This window comes from Suricata suricatta, chromosome 2, assembly GCF_006229205.1.
Source record: "Suricata suricatta isolate VVHF042 chromosome 2, meerkat_22Aug2017_6uvM2_HiC, whole genome shotgun sequence".
Classification (NCBI taxonomy): Eukaryota; Metazoa; Chordata; class Mammalia; order Carnivora; family Herpestidae; genus Suricata; species Suricata suricatta.
This window is the reverse complement of record NC_043701.1, coordinates 105,078,138-105,101,186: the sequence shown is the minus strand read 5'-3', so window position 1 is coordinate 105,101,186 and position 23,049 is coordinate 105,078,138. Positions and strand designations below refer to the sequence as shown.

Sequence of the window (23,049 nt, the reverse complement as noted above, 5' to 3'; positions counted from 1 at the left end):
CACGAGTTACAAATCATTAATTCTATCACTCGCCTCTGGAGCTGAACACAGCCTAAATTGAAATTATTACCTGACCCTGACACAACCTGTTCCTCTCCACAGATTTCCTATCAGCAACATCTGCCCAGGTGCCAAATCACAGAAGCCTCCTTTGCCTCCACTGCATTCAACTGTCCTATATATCACAACAATTTACCCACCTCCCTTCTCCCCAGGCTCACTGCCACTGCCTCCGGCTCTGATCACTTCTCTGGATTACAGCAACCGAGTTCGGTTGCTCTCCTATCAGATCCCCCTTCTACAGTCTCTCCTAAGTGAAGGTTATCCACACAAATAACCACTCCAGAAACCCAGTCTTCTTAGACTGCCAAAACACAAATCCGATCATCCTTAAAGGTTCCCTTAGAAAGTTAAGACTTTATTCTTAAGAGTGCTAAACATGATATATAAAATCCCCTTAGGAAACACCTTCTGCCCACTTCCTTAGTTTTATTTCCCATGTCTCCTTTATTCTGCCCTTACCTAACTACTAGGTTCTCCCAGACATTCAAGAGAGTGGCTTTCCTGCACGGATGCCTAGGCCAGTCTTCCTCTCATTCATCTCCCATTCACACCTCAAAAACTCAGCTCACATGTCACCTTCTCTTAAAAGTCTTCTCTGTGGGGTGCCTGCGTGGCTCAGTCACTTCAGCTCAGGTCATGATCTCGCAGTTTGTGGGTTCGAGCCCTGTGTCAGGCTCTGTACTGATAGCTCAGAGCCTGGAGCCTGCGGAAGACAGAATTCTGTGTCTCCCTCTCTCTCTGACCCTCCCCTGCTCAAGCTGTCTCTCTCTCTCTCTCAAAAATAAATAAAACATTAAAAAAAATTTTTAAGTCTTCTCTGAGCCCCTCCCCCCGCCCACAGGAGAGGTGCTCCTTATCATTCCTTCCACAACAGGCTGTGGATGATTCGATCAACACCCTTATTTCACTTAATTGTAATTGTTTATTTTCATAACTTCAAGTCCACGGAGGCAAGGGCTTTTAACTTCCATATCTCGACGCTGAAAATAATGACTAGGACGCTGTACGTAACCTGTGCTGCAGTGTCTGTTGCAATCAGGATTATCTTAAATATCTCTAAGTACTACTCTCACTTTAGAGGATTGCACAAGAACAGTGTGGCTGAAGAAATAAGGACAGCCTGAAACAGTAAGAAAAGGTTCAGGTTATCTGAGAACAAGGACTATGAAGTTATGAGAGTTGTCAAGGCTTCTGTCCAGCTTCCTAGGTAGAAAAAACTCATACAATTGCCTTAATTTTCCATGTGAAAAAGTTGACAGAAGTGTTATCAAAAAGAACCATCAGTAAATGGGGAAGTAAAAAACCAACTCTTTCCTTTAATATGCATGCACAAAATTGAGGTCAATTCACAAACCAGATTAGGGCTGAAAAAGCTACCTATGGTGAGTCAGGATCCACACATCGACCTGCTTCTCTACATGCCTGGTCTGGAAGAGCAGAGTCAGAAAATGAGGTCAAAATAATTCGTGGGGTGAGAAGGTCAATAACTAGAGAGGTTTAAGTAATAATTCTCACAGAAGTGGGTAGTTGACAGCAATGATAGGCCCAGAGCTCTCCACATGGAGGGAAGAGAAGTTTCCCCATGTTCCCAGGAATGCTGGTGTCCCAATTTGAAGGCAGCCCTCTATATATCTTCTCTTTTGAAACTGAGTTTTCGGTTTATCTTGTTGTTTTATCTTTTCTCTGTTACGACCTTCCTACACAAACAACCATTACATTTAAATCAGAAACTGGCACTAATCTCCAGGACACAGTAACATGCTTTTAAAATGCATTCTTGCATTTCCTTGTAAAGTAGATAAAAATTAATTTAGTGGTTAAGAAAAAAAAAATCAGCTGCCCCAGAACTGTGCAATCTTGAGAATTACAAAGAGTTCACCTCCTAATCTCTTCATAAAATAGGGAGCGACCAATATTCTGTTGTCAAAAAGGATCAACGAACATCAGGAGAGGGAGAGAGGGTCAGGGGCTAGAAGGCAGGCTGCAGAGGCTGGGTGGTATCAGCGGTCTTCCAAACTAACTTCTGCAAAAAGTACGGGCGGAAGACAAAAAAGGAGTAACATTTTTCCAGAAGTTCCCAGTCGTCCTATTTTTAAAAAACTTGAGGTCTTATTACAAACTCTGTGCCCACATATAAGCCAGATACTTTTCTCCCAGGGACATCACGGCACCAAAAGGGCGGGGTGGGGAGCCACATGCCGACTATCAGGCCGGGTCAGAACCGCAGGTTTCTCCGGTTTAACCAAAAGGCAGCCCTCGCTAGAGACGAAGAGATCCCGTTCTCACGCCTCACCGCGGGGCCAGGGGCTCGCCGAGGGCCCCGTGCCTGGTGGAGGGGAAGAGAAGGAACCATCACCCATAGAAACTTCTAAAAGCACACACACGTTTGCACCTGTAGCGACACACCGTTGCCTTGGAAACCAAGTCAACCACTTCACCCCTCCTCGGCAACCCTGGGCCCCACTCTTTCGGGCCGGGGGTCGCGGCCCGTCGGAGGCCGTGCCCCGCAGGGTGGGGTCCTCCCTCGGGGCCCCGCCCCGGGCCTCGTTCCCCAGGCCGCCTACCGAGTAGAGGAGCACGACTGCGCCGGGACTGGCGGAGCCCACGGAGAAGCTAGAGTTAGATGAACTGGAAGATTCCATGGTGCGGCTACCGTCCCGGGCGGGGCCCGAAATTCTCTACTAGGCTGCGGCGGTGGTGCTGCGGGGGGCGATTCTTCCGCGCAGGGCGGCCCGACCTCGCAGAGGGCGGCGGCACCCTCTGCGGTCGCTCCTCAGGACCCCGGGCGCCGCCATCTTAACCAGGACGGAAGCCCCGCCGGGACCTGCGACGCGCACGCGCGCCCCGCATCGGAACCCGGAAGTGCGGGCGCCGAGAGGAGAGCGGCCCGGCGGCCCCGCGATGGCTCAGGAGCCGGGCTTGGGGTCTCCCGCCCCTCCGGGTTCTCAGACGCTTCTGGACGCTCTGCTCCGGAACCTCTACGACTTCGGTGAGTGCGGGGCCTCGGAACCCACGTGGAGAGCGGAGTGGCAGCCGCGGTGTCTGCTGTGCCATGCGAACTGGGTCGCCTTCGGCATTCAAGGCGGAAGGTTCTTGCACGTGGAGCACCCCTCACTCTGCCGACCCGGTGCCCACGACGGGTGCAGCACACATCTGCGACCGAGTTCCCCCTTTCTCCCGCCCCACCATCAGGCTCTGTGGTTACTTTCACGAATCCAACCTTCCAAGTCACTCCTGACTGTGGGCAGCACCTAGTTTCTCATCATGAGCACCAAGGCTTTCAGGCTTAAAGGGCTCTCAGAATAGTACACCCTTTCACATTTCCCGGCCCTCTGGGAAGCCCGCTGCCCCCACAGACACCCCCACCCCGAACCCCGTGACCCTGGTGCGTTGGTAGCACCTTGTCACGTTGGCGCCCCATCCTTCTGTGTGTTCCTCCCCCACGGACCACAGAGAACGTTTTCGCGTGAAGCTTTTCGCTGCAGCCTTTTCTAAATTAAGTTGGACAGCCTGTGTTCTCCTTCCTTTGTCGTGATTGAGGTAAAGGAAATTAAAAAAAAAGTTATTAGAGATTGGCAACCGCCCAGCACCTCCTTAGGTAGGAACACAGTTCCACATACTGAATGAAGAACTTGCTCCAGGGAAGATGACATCCCTTGTTCCTGCACAGAGAATTGGACGTTAGGGCCCTTAAGGAGCAACCGTTTCTTAAATTTTTAAGGTGATGTTGCAAAAGCTAGATTAGTTTGGAGCCATTGCTCAAACTTCTCAACTTATTGAAGCAGTAAGAACAGTAGCCAACAGTATAGCATTTTTACCATGTGCTCCATATTTTTTATGTATTGACTCATTTAATTTTCACAACCCAGTGAACTTGATACTGTCATTACTCCCATTATTGCAAATGTAGAAACCAGCATTAGAGGTTAAATACTTCTTGGAGCTCACCAGCTATTAATTTGCACTGACTGGGTTCCTTCCAATCCCCGGACTGGCTGGTATGTACACTCCCTGTATTTGTACACTGGGCAGAGCATCTCTGAGCCCTTGGGAATACTGGAGGACAGAGAAGACTTGGGCTCTGGCCTTGAGAAGTTTAAAATCTAGAGGAAAAGACTATTCTGCCGAGTCCTAAGTATAGTTCATGCCAACTTGGGCTTGAAATAATGCTGCGGGCTCTTAAGACATGAGCTGTAACTGCTCAGTTTTTTGTCTGTAATGCCAAAGTTTAGTTGACTGCTTAATCAAAGCCCACATAAATGATCAGCAGGTCTTTAAAGAGCTCTGTGATACTTGTCCTGCCGGCGGGTAACAAGGCCTGGGATTCTTGTGGGAACCTTAGGTGACTGATCCGAATCGAACAGGTGACACAGAGGAGATAACAGGGGATTTAGTAGAAAATAGATGTGTTCGAATTGTGTTAACTTGTCTTAGATTTATCTTCATTCATAACTGAAAGAAACTAGGAAGACTGTGATACCTACCCATAACCCTAGAAACTGTTAAAAAAAAAAAGCAAAATAAAACTGGGGCACCTGGTTGACTCAGTTGGCTGAGTGGCCGACTTCAGCTCAGGTCATGATCTTGTGGTTTGTGAGTTTGAACCCCACATCAGGCCCTGTGCTGACAGCTCAGAGCCTGGAGCCTGCTTCTTATTCTGTATCTCCCTCGCTCTTTCTCTGTCCCTTCCCCAATTGCACTCTGTCTCTCGGTCAAAAATCAATAAACATAAAAAAAATTAAAAATAAAACAAAACATCAGCTGCAGTGGCAGACATTTTCAGCACAAAGCATGAGCCAACTGGGATTATCATTCCCTGGGATTATTGCCTTTGATGTTGCTTTTAGTACGGACCAAGGTGAGAACTTACTGCTCTGCAAGGGTCAAAGGTGTGAACATAGTAACCTAGGAAGGGGTGTTGTATTTTGGATTCTTTTCTTTCATTTAATGTTTATTTTTGAGACACAGAGAGAGAGAGAGAGAGAGAGGCAGGGGATCCGAAGCAGGCTCTCGGTGTCGGCACAGAGCCTGATGCGGGGCCCACACTCACTGCGAACTGCGAGATCATGACCTGAGCCAAAGTCAGATGGCTAACCGACTGAACCACCCGGTGCCCCATGCGTTTTGGAGTCTAGGAATTGTGCAAACACAACCTTATTTGAAGGAAAATAAATCATTCTTTTCTTTGTATTTCTGGGTGTCGATAGCTGTGGCATAGGTACAAGTGCCTTCCTATCATTCGCTAGAACCGAAAATCTTTATTTTTCCACTCTGTGTTTGAACAAACAGGAGAGACAGAAGATGAGGCAGAACAGAGAAGGATCAGAAAGAAGAGAGAAAACAAGAAGAGAGATGTAGGGACTTCAGGGGCCTTGGTGGCAGACCCGGCTCCCCTACCCGGGTCTCTTGTGAGAAGCCAAAGGAAGACGGCCTCCAGCTTCTTCAGGGAACTCAGGGAAGAGCTGCGGGGTCCTCCTGCCGTGACCCCCACCAGCTCTGCCTCAGGACCAGATGTCCCCAGTGCTGCGGCCTCTCCCTCAACTCCGAAGAACAGCAGGGACCAAGTACAAGTGATAGAATTTCACAGCAGAAGTAAAAAAAGGAAAGAGCAGCCAGATCCAAATGAGAACACACAGGTAATGAGTTGGTTAGTTTAAATGTTATGTGTCGAACACCCCGACCTTGCAGTTTTAGAGAAGTATCTTTTTGTTCCTTTGTGAAAATTCTTATTTATTTATGTAATCCCCAGGGCGCCTGGTTGGCTCAGTCAGTTAAGCATCTGGCTTCAGCTCAGGTCATGATCTCACAATTTGTGGGTTCGAGCCCCGCGTCAGGCTCTGTGCTGACAGCTAGCTCAGAGCCTGGAGCCTGCTTCAGAATCTGTGTCTCCCTCTCTCTCTGCCCCTCCCCTGCTCGTGCTGTCTCTCTCTCTCTCTCTCTCCCTCTCTCCTACCCCCACCCACAGTGACTTGTGACAGCAGGTGGGAAGTGTTGATGACCAGGGAAGGTCACTCCAGCCTGGGTGTCTGGGTTTTTATTGGGGGGTAGGTCATGTAGACATACAGACTGACCTTAGGTATTAAAGCTCTTAGGCCCCCAGAAAACAAGTACGTATTCCCCATAAATCCCACGGTTAGTATAAACTATCCGGGCTGACCTGGCGTGGCTCAGCTCAAGGACTTGGGATGCAAAAACACTCTTCTCAGACAATATCCCAACTGGTCAGCTCCCCGGAGCTGATGAAAGTCTTATGAAAACAAGACTTTCTGAGGAATACGCTGAGTTTAACAGGTAAGCCTGCCAAGGTGACTTATGCACCCAGGGCTTCTGCTTGATGGTGCGCTCAGAAAACGGAGTCATTCAGCAACTATTTCTGGCTCCTGTTTCAGGCACTGGGTTATAGCATTGAACAAAATAGAGAAAACCGCTGTCTCTCTAGGAACTTCCCTTCCGACGGAAAGCAGTTTGAGTTCACTGAGGAGTAATCTCAGATGGAATTTGGAAGTCTCACCCAAAATTCAGTCCAGGAGAGATACCCAGTTTTTCCCACAAGGATAGCGTCATGGTTTGGTCAATATCACTGCAGAAATTCAGGTATTCTATTTTTGTCGCATTCCTCACGTCCTAGAAACTTCTGTCTACCTTAAAGAGGAAAAGGGGATTGTATTCGTTTCTAGGGCTGCTGTGCAGAGAGTTATTCTCTCACAGTTCTAGAGACCAGAAGGCCCAAATCAAGGTGCTGGCTGGCTGGGCACCTCCCCCTCTGAAAGGGAATCCTTCCTTCCTTCTTCCAGCTTCTGGTGGCTCTAAGTGTTCATTGGCCTGGGGCCGAATCTCCCTAAACTCTGCCTCTGTCTGCACATGGCCTTCTTTTCTGTTGTCTGAGTCTCAGATCTCCCTCTGCGTTTCTCTTCAGAGGACAGCTGTCATTGGATTTAGGGTCCACCCGAAATCTAGGATGGGTCTCCTCATGAGATGCTTAATTACACTGCAAAGGCCCTTTTCCCCCATTAAGATCCATTCATTGATTCTGGGGATCTAGAACGCGGACATGTCTTTTTGGAGACCACAATTCAAAGATAGTCAGGCTGCTGTGGTTCTTGGCGAACATGTGTGTGCATGCGCCAGTGTCCAGTGCTAACCAAGTCTTTTTTATGGTTTAAAAACCATCTGTGTAATCTTTCCTAGAATTCAGGTAGCACTTCATGTCACGGTGCTCACCAGGATGTCTTCCTCAAAGATTAGTGCTTTTTGTAATCATCTACCTTTATTTTAGGATTCTCGGTCAGTTCCCAGCTGTTACTCCAAACACTGGGACACTGGGACCTGTTAGAGGTGGGCTAGGAAACGGATTCCCGTGGTCCTCCAGCCAGCCAGCCAGCCAGCACCGCCGAGCTGACCAGCCAGGGAAGCTTACAAGGGACCAGTATCACTGCACTGTTCCCCAGTACGCCGTACAAATAATAAAATTTTCTGTGTATGCCACGCAGTGAGAAGGGTTGGGAAACAGTGCTTTGCGGTATAGATAATTCTGCATTTGGAGAGTTTAACAAAGCATCTTGAGTACTCTCCCTCATTTCCTCAGGGGTCTCAGTCTTCTGTTTCCTCTTACCCTGCTTGTGTCCTTTCTAGAATGGAAAGTTTTCTAGTAGAAAGGACAAAAAAAGTTAGCATTGAATGAATGCAGTTCTCCGTCTCTTAATAATAGATCATCTGCAGTGGGCTGTTGGATTCTTTTTCTTCCTGTTCCGACTGATCCCTTTTTCATTGTCGTTGGCTTTTCTCAGGAACCTCAGCTCATTCAGCATTTTGGACTTTCTGACCGTAATGAAATTTCTCAGTCGTTCTTGGCCGTTCTTCCCTTTTTTCCTCCTTAAAATTGATCCTTTGAATTTTTTTATGTTTATTTAATTTTGAGAGAGAGAGTGCACTGGAGAGGGGCAGAGAGAGAGGGAGACACAAAATCTGAACAATGTCCAGGCCCTGAGCTGTCAGCACAGAGGCTGATGCGGGGCTCAAACTTACGAACCGCAAGGTCATGACCTGAGCTGAAGTCAGATGCTTAACCAACTGAGCCACCCAGGCACCCCTAAAATTGATTCTTTGGAAACATGAATGTGTCTGGCTAAGGGGACAGAATATGAACACAACAAAAACACAGGATATGCCTGTAAGAAGACTTTAGGCTGTTCGGCATTGCAACATGTAAATAAATGCTAACCAATATAACACCAGTTATTAACGGCATATCCTGGGTCTAGGGAATGCCCGGTAAGGAATAGTCCGTCAGTTGGGAGTAATTAAGATACACGATGCTATGCTAAGAGTTCGTACAACATGGTAAAGGTAGTCGTGGCCCTGCTCTCTCAACGCTTACAGGTCATTGTGGGACAGTTCTAACAGACAACGGAATCGGCAAAGAAGTATAATAAAATAATGATAGCCAGCCTGGGGTCAGCCGGTCATCTTTGGAGAATGTTCGAGAGGTACTAACCAGTTTGACAACCCAGCTGGCCCTGCCCGAACCCAGGAGGTGATCTTCTTTCCCTAGAGCTTAGGCTAATCCCATAAATACTGTGATTAAACTGCATTGTGTGTTGAAACAGGTTTTCATGGTGTGGATGGTGATTTATAGTAAGGAAATATATATACATATACTTGGTGTATGTATGTGTATGTATATGTATGTGTGTATGTATATATATTTCTAGTTATGTTTTCTTTGTCCCCTGTTTCTGACACAGAACCCCTATAGCCCTTGGAATTTCCTACATGATAAGAAATGTAAAGGTGTCTTTTGTAATGAGTGAGTTGGCAGGGCTGAAGATGGGATAGGCTGCCAGGTGAACCCACCACTTGGCAAGAGGTTTGGAACTTTCAGTCCAGTCTCTCTGACCTCTGGGGAGAGGCAGAGGGCTGGAGGTTGACTTTATTGCCTATGGGCAGTGACTTAATCCATCATACTTATGTCGTAAAGCCTCTATAAACCCAAAAGGGTTTGGAAAGCTTGTGGGTTGGCGACGACGTGGAGGTGCTTGGCGAGCGACACTCCCAGAGAGGACATGGGAGGGCCTGGTCCTGCCCCACCTGCCTGACCCTACACGTCTCCCCCATCTGGCTGGTCCTGACTTGCATCCTTTTGTAATAAACCAGCAATCTAGTCAGTGAGACCAGTTTCCTGAGGTCTGTGAGCCACTCCAGCAGATTCATCAAACCCAAGGGAGGGGTCGTGGGGTCTTCTAACCTGTGGGTGGCCGGTCCTAAGTACACGTAACAACCTGGGCTTGCGGCACGTGAAGTGAGGGGCAGTCTTGTAGGACTGAGCCCTTCGGCTGTGCGACGTGGTGCTGTCTCGAGGTGGACAGGGTCAGAATTGAGTTGGATTATAGCTGGTATGGGAGGCTTTCCTGTTGGCCATGTGAGGAAACCCTCCCCGCTGACGGTGCCCCTTTTAATGGGTTAATCTGGGAACTTGGCCACCATTTATATGACATTTTACCCATTCCAGATGTCTAACCTACAGATGAACTTCTTAGTCATATCCCTTTTGTAAAGCAGCGACTATAGAAGTAGTTTAACAGGAAATAGTAGTAAAAGATCACTTATGTACTTATTTATTCCACACATAATTAGGGTGCCTCCTGTTTGTCAGACCCGGGAGATCCAACAGTGAATGAAAGAGAAGCCTCTGCCCTCATGGAGTATACTCTCCACTGGTGAGGTCAGGCGGACCCCAGGTAAATTAATAATATAATTAAAAGGTTATAAACTGGGGCGCCTGCGTGGTGGCTCCGTTGGTTAAGCTTCCGACGGCTCAGGTCATGATCTCACAGTTCGTGTGTTCAAGCCCCATGTCGGTGCTGACAGCCCAGAGCCTGGAGCCTGCTTCCGATTCTGTGTCTCCCTCTCTCTGCCCCTCCCCCACTCATGCTCATGCTCATGCTCATGCTCTGTCTCTCTCTCTCTCAAAAATAAATACAAAGTTATAAAACTTCTGACTGACAAAAATAGCCAGAACCTCCTTTCAGTAGAGTGGGCGGGAGGTCTCAGGAGAAGCCAAGGAGACCGTGCCAAAGCTTGTGAGAGAAGGGAGCCAGAAGACTAATGCAGGCAGAGAGTACACAGCACCAGCGCACCGGTGCGGCCCGGATGCGGGAGAAGGCCGAATGTGTTCCAGAAGCCAGAAGCCCAGTGCGGTAGGACAGAGGGGACGGTGTGAGCTGCGGAGCAGGCACAGGCCTTTGGCGTTCAGTTTAAAGTGTGTGGGAAGCCACCGGCAGATTTTAAGGGTACAAGGTGATCTGACTCAACATTTTAAACATCCGTCAGGCCTCTGTATGGCAACTCAGTTATAGGGGAGCAGTAGCCAGAGGCCTGCAGGGACTGAGTCAGGAGTTCCGCGCCATGGTCCCCGCTCAGGATGGGTGGCCTGACTTGGGATGTGAGGAATGAGTACGTGAACCACTCTTGAACGGGTGTGAGGCTGCCTGTGAGGAAAGGTCTTGAGAAGTGAAAGTGTTGGGTGTGGCTGAAAATGATCCACGTGTTGTTTGGCTCACTGGGATATGTCTTTCTAGTGTTCCACCCTGAGCATCGGCCCCTGTCCTGAGCCTTAGCCTCCCTGCTGGCCTCCATAGAGAAGGAGTAAGAAAGAGAATAGAAATAATGGGACAGTGGACTCTAGATCAGAAGGGGCTGTTCGTTCCTGCGGCCTGGACCCAGGTGCATGTAGAGTGTTACTGAGTAGGTGGCAAATGACTCATAATAACAAAGATTCACTGGTGCTTACTGCGTACCACAAGTGCTTAGTTCTGCTCACTAATTCGTCATCTCACTGAATCCTCACAATTCATGCGCCCTGTCTTCGTGTCATAGAGGAAATTGATACCTAGAGAGGTGAAGATAATTTGCCTGCATGTAAACAGTCGGCTGCTCCATACCTGCAATCCCAGAACCCTAGAGCTTTGAAAGTCACAGTTACCTGTTTTATTTTGAAGTCTGCTGCAGATAGATTAATTTGGCAGCAAAACCTCACCTGAACTCAGATGAAACTTCAGAATTACTTCTGTTGGTCACATTTGGCATGAATATTCATAGATCCTGCTACAGAAATAAGAATGTGCTTAATGGATTATGGGTTGCTATCTTGGCCCCCACTGGAAATGATGTATAACATTCAGTATATTCACGATATTACCTTTCTAAAATGTGAAAACATCTTAATTTTCTAAGGATTCCACGCAGAGGATTATGGACGTGCAGTACCAGGGCTCAGGGTCGGACCCCAGGGATTCCGGCCGGGTGAAAGCTATGTTACCTAACTGCCACGCCAGAAAAGGAACACAGGTCAGGTTAGGCTCTTTGTCCTTTGTCCTGAGTAACACAGCTGCCCAGCATCTTCGCTGCTAAGACCTGTCCCCAAGGTGTTGCTCCTCCGCACTCCAGGGTGCCCTTGCACATTGTTCCACTCCCCTGTTCTTTGGGAGATCCAGTGTCAGATAGGTGGAAGGAAGATGGTTACATAATTGAAGTAATTTATCCTCGGAAGATAGGAATATATTTCCTGATGTTCTCAGAACTGCTTGCACTTTAATTATATATTATTATATTTTTATAAATAGTTATACAGACGTATACCATACACTGTACAGTATATAGATATATACTATAAATGCACATATTTATATTTTTTCCACGCCCGTGTGGGGCTTGAACTCACGACCATGAGATCAAGACCTGAGCCAAGATTGAGAGCTGGATGCTTAACTGACTAAGCCACCTGGGCGGCCCAGAACTGCCTGCATTTTAAAACCAGAGTGTTTGTTTCCCCAGCTGCTCTCTAGTTGGACAAAGGCCGGACAGTGTAACTGACGGAATTAAAGAATCTCACCAGTGCGGGAGAAAGTACTAGTGGTTGGCACGTGAACCCATGGACAAGCTCACTGAGCCTGGGGGACTGCGGGCCTTTTCCCGTCGCCCCCGTCGCCCCCGTGCAGTTCTCCCAAACTGTTTCTTATTTTTATAGCATTCTTCTTTCTTCATAACCCTAATGTGCAAGTTCTCAAAATCTGCAGACATGTCTCTTTCCTATGTGTGGGACAGTAAGACTTCACTGGTCAAGGTAGATTAGGCTGTGCTTTAATAGCACAGTCCCTCCATCTCAGGGGTTCAAAGGCAAATGTTAATTATTTTTAAAAAGTATTTTATTTATTTTTGATACAGAGAGAGACAAAGCATGGGGGTGAGGGGGCAGAGAGAGAGGGAGACACAGATTCTGAAGCAGGCTCCAGGCTCTGAGCTAGCTGTCAGCACAGAGCCTGACGTGGGGCTTGAACCCACGAATGTGAGATCTGGCCTGAGCCGAAGCCAGAGGCTTAACCGACTGAGCCACCCAGGCGCCCCAAATGTTAATTATTTTTATACATCCATTGGGATTGGCAAGGACGGACCGCTCTGCTCCACACCATGCTCAGCTAGGGACCCGGGATTATAGGGACTGCACCATCTGGAAGGTTCTTAGTTGCTCTGGTGAAGAAGGGGAGTCCATGGATGGCTGGTGGAGGCTCCATGTGGAAGGGCACACTTCCTTTCTGCTCACACTTTGGCTACAGAAGTCACGTGGCCTGCCTAGCTTCAGGTGGGCAGTGAGGCCTCGAAGCAGAAGTGGACCCAGTATTGCCTGCAGGTGCTATGCCTCCTACTGCAATGGGGAAAACCACTGATTGTTTCTAAAAAAAAATTTTTTTTACATTTATTTATTTTTGAGAGACAGAATGAGACAGAGCATGAGTTGGGGAGGGGTAGAAAGCGAGGGAGACACAGGATCCGAAGCAGGCTCCAGGCTCTGAGCTGTCAGCACAGAGCCCGATGCGGGGCTTGAACCCACGAACAGTGAGATCATGACCTGAGCTGAAGTCAAAGACACTTAACCGACTGAGCCACCCAGGTACCCCAGCCACCGTTTGTTTCTAAATCAGGCAGTATGTTATGAATAATGTGCTGAGGTGGCTTTAAAGCTGTGAATAAAAGTTAGATATGGGTGAGGTCATGCCTATAGACTCAACATTACAAAATAATTCGCTAAGAGTTATTTTCCAGATGTTTACTTTTATTGTTAACAAGGATCTCGGTGTGTGTGGGAGGCACCTGGGTGGCTCAGTCCGTTATGCTCTGACTTCTGCTCGGGTCATGATCTCACAGTTCATGCGTTCAAGCTCCACGTCGGTCTCTCTGCTGTCAACATGGAGCCTGCTTTGTATTCTCTGTGCCCCTTCCCTGCTCGTGCTCTTTCTCTCTCAAAATAAATAAGCATTAAAAAAATTCTTTTAATAAAAATAAAAAAATAAATAAGCATCTAGAATCCAGATCTTTTCTCAAACACATCAATGACTACAAAACTGAGATGTTTCTAGTGACACGTTACACAGGGCTTTGGAACAGCAAGATCATCTCTGAGGCCAGGCCCGCCACTCCGGTCTCCACAGCCCCTCGGCCCAGGCGTCTTTATAGCCAAAATGAACCGAGGCCCGCATGCAGATGGTCATCTGTGGGACTGGCATTGGGGGCAGCAGGGACGGCAGAATCCGCGCCCCTGTCCTCTGTGGGTCAGTTTCTCCGCCAGCCTCGGGTTTCAGTGCCACAGGGACTGTAGCAGACACAGGTGACCAAGAATTTTGTTACAGCACTACAGCACTTCCTTCCTCATGCTGATCTTCTAGAAACCGCTTGGTCGAGAGTTTAGTTAGCCATTACTTGATTGGATGGATGGGACAGAAGAAAGAAAGAACTACTTAAATACTTAGAAATGGAGGTAAATGTGTCATTGGATTTTGGAGATCTGTGAACAGCATACAGTTTTTCTTTTTTCTTTTTAAATTTTATCTTAGAGCATGTGTGGGGTAGAGGGTCAGGGCTGGGGGAGGGACAGAGGGAGGCAGAATCCCAAGCAGGTTCCATGCTCAGCGCAGAGCCTGACATGGGGCTTGATCCATAACCCTGGGATCATGACCTGAGACAGGAGTCAGACCCTCAACTGACTGAGCCACCCAGGCGGTTTTCTTTCTAACATATAATTTGTAGTTGAGGATCTAGATGATCCTGAAATCATTAAGATTTAAGCCATTTGTTTTTCAAAGTGGTATCAGTGTTCACCATTTAAGTAGATTAGATGCACACGCCAATGGAAAAGAGTTCTTAACTTCAAGGTCAATGTAGAATTTTTTCCAGTCGTGGAGCAGGAAGTAAGACTTTCTGGGATAAATGAATGGAGGTGCCTGGTGTCCTTAATTAAAGCATTTGATTCTGTGAAATACATGATTGAAGAAGATCGTAAATGTAATGAAAGTCGGGAATCTTGATAAAGTAACATGGGAGGTGCATTTATTGTGACTGGGAGCGCAGAACGAGGCTGCATGCTTCCAGAATCCTTGGCGGTGCTGTGCTCTGTCTGTCACCGTCAGTACGCAGGCCTCCGAGAGCCGTGTGCAGTGTGACAGCGGGTGAACAGGGGTGTGGTGCCCGCCGGGAGGCTGTTACTTCTCAGCCTTGGCCACGTCCTCCTGTTTACCAGACCTTGCTAACATTTACCACTGCACACTCGATCCACTTTGATGGTAAGAACCTGTCTGTGGGCTCAGTAGGTGGCCTCGTGGAGACAGAGGCTGTCATCTGTGGAAACAGTCACTGACTGACCCACACATTCCAAACACAGGGCAGTGGGGGATGGGGGGGTGGACAGGACGAGCTGAAATACAGACAGCTCCCGTTTGGAGAAGGAGAGACCAGAGACCAGTAGACTGCAGTGTTTCTAGCACCCCTCAGCATGGTGCTACCTGCTAGTCCCCACTTAGCAGGTGGTCCCCTTTAGGAGCAGAGCAGCCGGCCAGCCCTCCATCTGTCTTTACTGTTGTCCTCTGAGGGACAAGAGTGCCTTTTCTTTTTTAGAGCCTGCTTCCCGTTGGTCCACACCTGGCAGCCGGAGTTGAGTAGTGACTGCTCTTGTTAACCAGATGTAACAGTACCTTTCCTTAAAATCTCAAGCTTCTGGTCAATTCTGTGGGCCAGTAACCATAGCTAATGGATCTATCCATGTAAAGAGTCACGTACTTTGAAGGCATCTGTAGTGTCATTATTTTCTGTTGGGAAGTATTAGCCATTCTATTTTTTTCTTTTTTTTTAAATGAAGTCTTTTAAAAAATTTTTTTAATGTTTTTATTTTTGAGAGAGAGAGACAGCATGAGCAGGGGAGGGTCAGAGAAAGAGGGAAACACAGAATCTGAAGACAGGTTCCAGGCTCTGAGCTAGCTGTCAGCACAGAGCCCAACACGGGGCTCAACCCCACAAACTGTGAGATTATGACCTGAGTCGAAGTCAGACGCTTACCCAACTGAGCCACCCAGGTGCCCCAGTATTAGCCATTCTAGAAATCTGATGTTCCTGAAATATTCAAGTCAAAAGAGTTTTGTTAGCCATTATTTGAATGGCTGGATGGGAAGAAGAAAGAAGAGAACTATTCAAATATAATGTTACCCTGCAGAATCCCTGCTCAGACACCCTTTTTTGACCCTCACACCAAACCGTCATGCACATGTGGTTTGTGAGAGACACACATTGGGCTCTCTAATCATCTTTATTTTTGTATTTAAAAATTTTTTTTCTCATCCAGGGGTGCGTGGGTGGCTCAGTTGGTTAAGCATCTGACTTCCGCTAGGGTCATGATCTCATGGTTTGTGAGTTTGAGCCTTGTATCGGGCTCTGTGCTGATGGCTCAGAGCCTGGAGCTTGCTTCGGAATCTGTCTCCCTCTCTCTCTGCCCCTCCCCTGCTCACACTCTGTCTCTGTTTCTCTCAAAAATAAATAAACATTAAAAATTTTTTTTCCATTAACTGGTAATTAGGCTTTTGTGCAACATGCTTGTGTTATTGTTTGGTATGTAGACATGTGGGCCAGTTTCAGGGGTGCCTGGGTGGCTCAGTAGGTTGAGCTATTGATCTCTGCCCCGATCATGATCTGTGGTGTGTTGGTTCAAGCCCTGCATCAGACCCTGCTTGGGATTCTCTCTCTGCCTCTCCCCTGCTCATGCACACACATATGTGAACTGTCTCTCAAAATAAATAAACTAAAAAACAAAAAACATAACTACACTGTTGGTGACAAAACTAATGATACAGTAACAGATGATCTTAGTAACAATTTTTTTTTCTTTTCAGACGAAAACTAATATCCTTGAAAAAGATGTGGAGAGACAAGAATTTAACTTAGAGAAGGTATGTGTTTTGAAATTGTTAATATTTTCAGCTTCATAACACCAAAAAAAAATGCACACATGTCCAGTGGTTGAGTAAGCGGTTAAGCTAATTCACTTTCTCTTGGTGAATATTAGGCTGTCAGTTAGAACCCGAGGGCTTGTGACTACAGTGCCAAGTAAGTAAGAAAAGCCGAGGATGTGTATTTTTGTAGTCGAAACTAGGTTTTTAACATGCATGATGAGAAAGACGACAGTGAGAAAGACGACAGGAGGAAGGAATTCAGCCACTAAGGGTGGGCACTGGCGACTTTTCCCTCCTCCTCTGCAGTGTCTGTAAACAAGTGAGCAAACACAGATCTGCGTTTGAAACGCTGTGATGACTGGCTTTTCGTTGTGAGAGTGTTTGCAGAGGCCCCTGTGAGTGGGAACTCAGGGAGCATCTCTGCTTTTCACCTGCATCCTGTTGCTAATTTGTGTGGAGCTAAGTCCTTGCGTCAACCGTCCAGAATTGGACGTGGGAGAACGGAGACCTCCCCAAAGCTGGGCAGGCTGCCCCACAGAGTTCTTGCTCCGGCGCGTCGTGTCTGACGTGTGTCACTCCCCGCGGTGTATCTCTCTTCAGAGTCCTTGGAGCACACTGGGGTCTGATTCTGCTTTGTGTCCACAGGCTCGCTTGGAAGTGCACCGGTTCGGGATCAGGGGTTACGGAAAAGGAAAGGAAAGAGTCCTGGAGCAGGAACGTGCCATAATGCTGGGCGCTAAGGTGGGGGCTGCTTCTGTCCTCCATCATTGGACGGGACACAGAGAACGGGAGAGCCCGGGGCAAGTCAGGGCACAGGTCACTGGGACATCTTTGCAAAATAAAAAATACCTTTTTTTTTCCCTTTCATTTCAGCCTCCCAAAAATAGTTACGTGAATTACAAGGTCCTGCAGGAGCAAATCAAAGAAAAAAAGGTGGCAAAAGAAGAAGAAAAGAGAATGGTAGGAGTACCGGCCTTTTCACTCCTAAGCTAGGACAGAACGGTGGCCGCAGGTGGCCACAGGGGAATGCCGGCCCTGCTGCCGGGAGAGCAGTGCAGGCAGCAGTGAGACCCGGAGTGAAATGACCGTTTTCTCCGCCTGTTCAGACGAGCTGCCTTCCGTGATACCAGCCAGGCAGCCTGGCACATTTCCATGGGAGGTTCGCTTTGAAATAGCGACCTGCCACTCAGGCAACGCAAGCTGCTTTCATCTTTTCCCCTATTGCATTTTACGTTGTGTAGAACACGAGAACCTGTGAAAACCCACTGAGGAAGAGATGTTACACTCCCTCCCTTTCGCCTAAAATGGATAAGTTGGTGTTTCTGCTGTCAGTCTTTTCTGGAACCACCTTTCACACTCTGAAAGAGTTTTAGGATGAAACTAAGTTTATGTTCGTACGCCTACTTGAGAAAAATACTAAATGGTGGCTTCCTGGCTTTTGACCGCAAATCTCTTGTCTTTCCCTGCATCTCCATTACCCATTACTGACACATATATTATCTTACATTCTGACATCAGGCCCAGGACACAGATATTTTCAAGAAAAAGAAGAGGAAAGGGCAGGAAGACAGGTGAGTGATACCTCCAGGTCCTGGGGTGGTATGATCCGACATACCCATCAGTCCTGAAAACAGCACCTTGAGTTTATGTGGTGTTTCTAGCCTTTAGAGTGCTTCGCTGTCCCTCGTGTATCCTAAGCAAGTCCTATGAGGGAAAGACAGGAAGGAGGTAGGACATTGCCTGAGATCAAACAGCTACCTCAGAACTGAATCGGGAATTCTCCCCAGTCTCCCATCTCCAAAGATCAGACACCTCACCTGATTAATGGAGGAGCTGAGATTGACCGTTCCAACAAAAGACCCAAGAGGGATACGTCCGCACGGGCTGGGTCCGTGTTGCCTGTCCCTTGACCTCCCACGTGAGGCAGGGCCCCCAGTCTGAGTCACAAAACACCGATGTCGTTGCTCTATTTTTGTTTCTTAGCTTTTGTTCAAAAGTGGCTTTTCTCCCCCCCTTGAATTACTGTTTCAAAATCAACTTCCTTTGTCTTGGCCTTTTCCTTGGACTCCTGGTGAGCTTGCATGTGCCGTCACCTGGCTGTTCTGCCTGTATATGTCTGTGTTGAGGGTCCCCCGTGTGTCAGGCATACGCGTGTGTTAGGTGTCAGGAATATAGGCATCGTCACACTGGCGGCTTCCCTGCCTTTGGGGAACTGAACACTGTAGTGAAGGAAACGCTCCAGAATATATGAACAGGTAGGCAAGGGGATGTCAGGTCCTGGCAGGTTCTGTGAAGAGGTTGCAATAAAGCATTGGAAGAGAGAATCACTGGGGATGGGCGCAGTGTCATCCTTGGTTGGGGGGGGGGGTGACATCTGAGTTGAGAACTGAGTGAAGAGGGACAGCCTAGAAAGATTTGTAGAGAACATTCCACACAGAAGAAACCGGTGCAAAGGCCCTGAGGTAGGAAGGCAGCGGCATGTTCTAGGGACCACGTGAAGGCCCGCAGTTGTTGGGTAGGACGGTGTCAGATGGCACACATGGGGACACCTGGAGCTTGCAGGGCCAGGGCCCCGGTTGCCTGGTTGATGGTGTGAGAGCCCTTCCTTGTAAGCTTAACTTTAGTCCCTTTCTCTGATTTTAACTGCAGGAAAACCAAAAAGAAGAAATCAGCTCCCAGCATTTTGTCAAGTGGACGGATTGGGCAGGTTGGAAAATTCAAAAATGGGACACTGATTCTGAGCCAGGTTGACATCAAGAAAATAAACTCCTCCCGGGTGGCTAAGTGAAGTACTCCATGATGGAGAGAGAGGAACGTTGTACTGGAACGTGACCCCTGCGAGACTTCCAGATTATTCTTATTTATTTCATATTTTATAGACTGCTTTTCTATCTTAGGGGAAAAAAACGTCAAACAGAAATAATGAAATTCGCAGACGTGAGGTGCGTGTTTTGTGGTGATGGGTGCGCGGCGGGCAGGGCTGATTGCACTGTGCCTATCAAGCCAGCCTGTTGAAAAGGATGTCTGATTTTCTCCAGCGAGATTGACGCTAGATTTGCTTTCACTGGGGTTTTGTACCTCTGCACTGTGATGACTTTTCATAAACGTAATGATTTACTGATTTGTAAATGCTAATAATTAGCATTAAATTGCCTTTTTAAATTTCCTAAAACTGGTTTCCTGTCACTGTGTCATGAAAGAACCATGTGTGATCATTGTCAGTTGTTTTTGTGGGAAAAGCGGTTCTGATTTTTAGCCTCTACCATGTGTATGAAATCTTGGTTAGACGGTGTGTGGATAGAACATGGCTTTTGTGGTGTATGTGACTGTGACATCACACGGCAGCGATTGTGACCGTACCTGGGTGTCAGCCAATGTCCTCTCCTTCAGAATAATCACTGCGGGCGGCTAACCATGTTTTTAAAATTATATTGCACTCACTGAAAGTGTCTGGAACTTCTCAAAGCTTGTGACACATTAAAAAAACTCTTCAATGATAGTAATCAATTTTGGCATTTTTTTTCCTTTATGATAAAAAAATCTTATCAAACGATAAGGTTTTGGTCAAAACAAAGGGGTAAAAATGGCTGACATTTTTATGTGGCTCCGAACCGGATTCTAAAGCCATTGCCAAGTGAGGAGCCCACTAATGCCCTGAGTGGAAGCAAAAGTGGAATCAGCATTCTGTTTTCCAAGTTTATCTTGAAAGGCAGTACTTGGCAGAATACCTACTTTGGCAGTTTTTAAGAATGACTTTTTAAAATTTTATTTAAAAAATTTTTTTAAATGTTTGAGAGAGAGAGACAGAACACAAGTAAGGGAGGGGCAGAGAGAGAGGGAGACACAGAATCCCAAGCAGGCTCCAGGCTCTGCTCTGTCAGCACAGAGTCCGACGCGGGGCTTAGACTTGTCAACTGAGATCATGACCTGAGCGGAAGTCAGATGCTCAACCAACTGGGCTACCCAGGTGCCCTGACTGATTTTTTTAAAGGTGTAGAGGATCCCAAGCATGACAAAGCCCCAGGAAATCTCTGAGGAGCTAGAGGTGACCTATCAGAGCAGCGACTGGGGCAGTTTGGGTCCCTTTCTCTACAGAGAGCCCAGGGTCTGAGGCTACCCCACCCCACCCCTGCCTCCACCAGCCTCGAGGCTTAGACAGCTGAACGCTTAGCCAGGCTCTGGACCAGAACTACCTGCTAGTCCATTCAGGAAAAGCATGCAAGTTCTAAGTTTAAATCACTCATCTCATGTTGCTTTCACCTTTTAATTTACTGAGTAAATACTTAAGAGTGGTTCTGTTACCCCTGGGGGCTCTAGAAACCCTCAGATGTTAGGGGCTAAGAGAAACCTGTACTTTAAGGCCTGGAGAGCAGGCTTAAGACCGTGCTTTTAATTTCTTCATTGATGACGTTTCCTCTAGCAAGATAGCAGCGGAGAGAAGCCACAATGAAAAACAGTCATCCAGAGGAGGACAGTGATGACTAAGACAACAGCCACGAAGGGAAGCGATGGCTTTGTGCAGTGGGTGCGTGTTTCCCTGCTGTCATCATACTGCCATCTCCCCTTCACAGGGGTGTCCTTCAGCCCCTGACATGTCTGGTGGATCAGCCATTGCTCCACATGACGCCCTGCCTCCCATTATTCCCAGTGACCCACTTAGGGACCTAGAGATTCCCGTCCCTACAGCTCTCGGGCCCGTGGACCTGGGGACCCTGCTTCCCAAAGGAAGGAACAACACAGCATGTGTTTCATGGAACCAAGGTTGTCCAGGCACAAAGAGCCACCACCTTGCAGGGGTGGCCCGCCCTTGACCATCCAGAGGAGATAAGGCTGCTGTCACCCAGTGGGGCAGGGAAAAATCACCCAGGCGGTCCCCCCAGGCATCTCTTCATATTCCTTTCACCTGATTTGGATGGTGAGTAGATCAATGCAGCAACCCTGGGTGACCTGAGGCTCAGGCCCGCAGGGATAAGGGTCCCAATCACGATGAGCAGAGGTGCTAGGGGAGGGTCAGGGGAGTCTATAATGAATAGGAGGGAGGCTGACCACAAGTGTCCCTTGCAGCTCCAAGACCAGCTCCAGCATCCCTGGCCTTCCTCATCTAAGCTGCTCTCACTGGAATTTTGGAAGAGCGGTGTAGACATGGGGCATGGGGCTGGACACCCTGATGTCTCCCTCCAATCCTCTTTCAGGTGGAAGTACTTACTCTGAGTGCTGAAGGCTGTTGGCCTTCTTCCGGATTGCCTCCCCTCCTTCCCAGGGTGGTCCACGTCCCTGCTGGATCAATGTAGGCATATCAAACCCAGTGTCCCTGTCCCAGCCCAGAGTGGCAGAGGCCTTTGCTGGGTCTGTGTCTCAGCTGGACCTCTCGGCTGGTCCTGCTTCCTTTGCTTCCCATGACCCTGGCTCATCATGCCCTGCTGCCTCATCTCGGAGTCTGCAGCCGCCACGCCCAGGTAAGCCATTCGTGATCCAGCAGCTAACGAGGTGGTGAGGCTGGGCCGAGGGGGGGGAATCGTGTGGGACGGGTGCCTGTGAGGATCACAGCTTGGGGAAGACTACCAGGGACAGAGCTTTCAGGTCACACACACCTGGGCTCAGACCGTGTGGTCGAAGGGGCCAATCGGTCTCCTTGATGCTCACAGGTTATTAGGAGGTCTTCCCCAAATCTCAGTTTCTGGTAACCCCTGACTGATGTTTTATTCACAAATGTGCCTTAACCATAAGCTAACGGATCTCAATGTCTAGCCCTGTCCCCTCTCGCGAGAATGAACTCACGAGCTCCCCATCGTGTGAGACGGACCTTATCATTCAGAGTCACGGCATCTCCTCAAAGTCCCATGGGCACACACAGCACAGGCGCAAGGCGCAGGCCATGGGGGCGAGAGAGGAGGTGGTCTCCCCTCCACGGCCCCTGCCCGGCCACCTGCTGGCGCCCAGGGCCTGCGTGGCACGAGGCATGCCTTGCTGCTGAGCAATAACTGCAGACTGGGCCCTGTCTTCCGGTCGTTGGCAGTGTCCAAAGAATTTATTTCAAATCTGCTCAAGACTGTGATAAAACTCAGGTTTTCCAAAAGGCAATACACAAAGTCAACCAACCCCTGAAGACCAGAAAACACAGTGTTTGCAATTCAAAAAATACAAACGCTTGTGGATACCAATACAAAAATTAGAAAAAAGTCGCTTACCACCCCTTTCCCCCACCGCCCACCCGCCACCGCCTCCCCCGTGTTTCCAGGGGAACGTGAACAACCACGGGACCAAGAGCCGCCACCACACACCCCACAACTGTGACAGAAAGTGGATGCAATGGGGGAGGGGCGGGGGAAAGCAGGGGGAAAGAAAGGCAGGGAAATGGAAGTCCTGTGGATAGCCAAAACAAGGACACAAAGCTTGTTACTTTTTAAATTCCTTTGCCAACGTGAAACAAACTGCTCATGCTTAATACAACAATTTAGTGCGACAGCAGCAATTCTACATCATGCATTTAACGTCTTCTGTTCTGCTCGCTCTGCGCCTCCCCTTGGTGACAAGGAAGTCAGGCCGGGGGCACCCGGTCGCCAGGTGTGGGAAGGTCTGCAGACACCCACCAGCAGCAGCTGCTTTTCCAGATCTGCAGTCTGTGTTTGGAGTGTCCTAGGAGCCTGCCTGAGGGCCTGGCCTGCTGAGCTGGGGGCTCCCCCTTGCGGGGTCTTCCCCAGGACGAGGTTGGGCAGCC

At 48.4% G+C, this 23,049-nt stretch overlaps 2 protein-coding genes across 3 annotated transcripts in view; one reads left to right on the top strand and one right to left on the bottom strand.

Annotated features, from left to right (window-relative positions):
• Positions 1-2,883, bottom strand: part of GNPAT (glyceronephosphate O-acyltransferase) — a 33,808-nt gene extending 30,925 nt beyond the window's left edge. For both annotated transcript variants that reach the window (XM_029931270.1, XM_029931276.1), the window contains exon 1: positions 2,628-2,883. In XM_029931270.1, coding sequence (XP_029787130.1) covers positions 2,628-2,705 — 78 coding nt within the window. In that variant the 5' untranslated portion in view covers positions 2,706-2,883. The remainder of the gene's footprint in view (positions 1-2,627) is intronic.
• Positions 2,884-2,909: 26 nt separating this feature from the next.
• Positions 2,910-19,834, top strand: C2H1orf131 (chromosome 2 C1orf131 homolog). Its single transcript, XM_029931287.1, has 7 exons — positions 2,910-3,052; positions 5,353-5,699; positions 16,272-16,328; positions 16,977-17,072; positions 17,205-17,291; positions 17,850-17,902; positions 18,981-19,834. The coding sequence occupies exons 1-7, from the start codon at positions 2,965-2,967 to the stop codon at positions 19,117-19,119; spliced, it is 867 nt and encodes a 288-aa protein (XP_029787147.1). The 5' UTR covers positions 2,910-2,964; the 3' UTR covers positions 19,120-19,834.
• Positions 19,835-23,049: the final 3,215 nt, after the last annotated feature.

Excerpts from the sequence above, each read along its gene's own strand:
- C2H1orf131 (XM_029931287.1), top strand. The coding sequence starts at position 2,965 with ATGGCTCAGGAGCCGGGCTTGGGGTCTCCCGCCCCTCCGGGTTCTCAG. Across the intron at positions 17,073-17,204 it reads CCATAATGCTGGGCGCTAAG|CCTCCCAAAAATAGTTACGT; the intron begins GTGGGGGCTGCT and ends CTTTCATTTCAG. Across the intron at positions 17,292-17,849 it reads AAGAAGAAGAAAAGAGAATG|GCCCAGGACACAGATATTTT; the intron begins GTAGGAGTACCG and ends TTCTGACATCAG.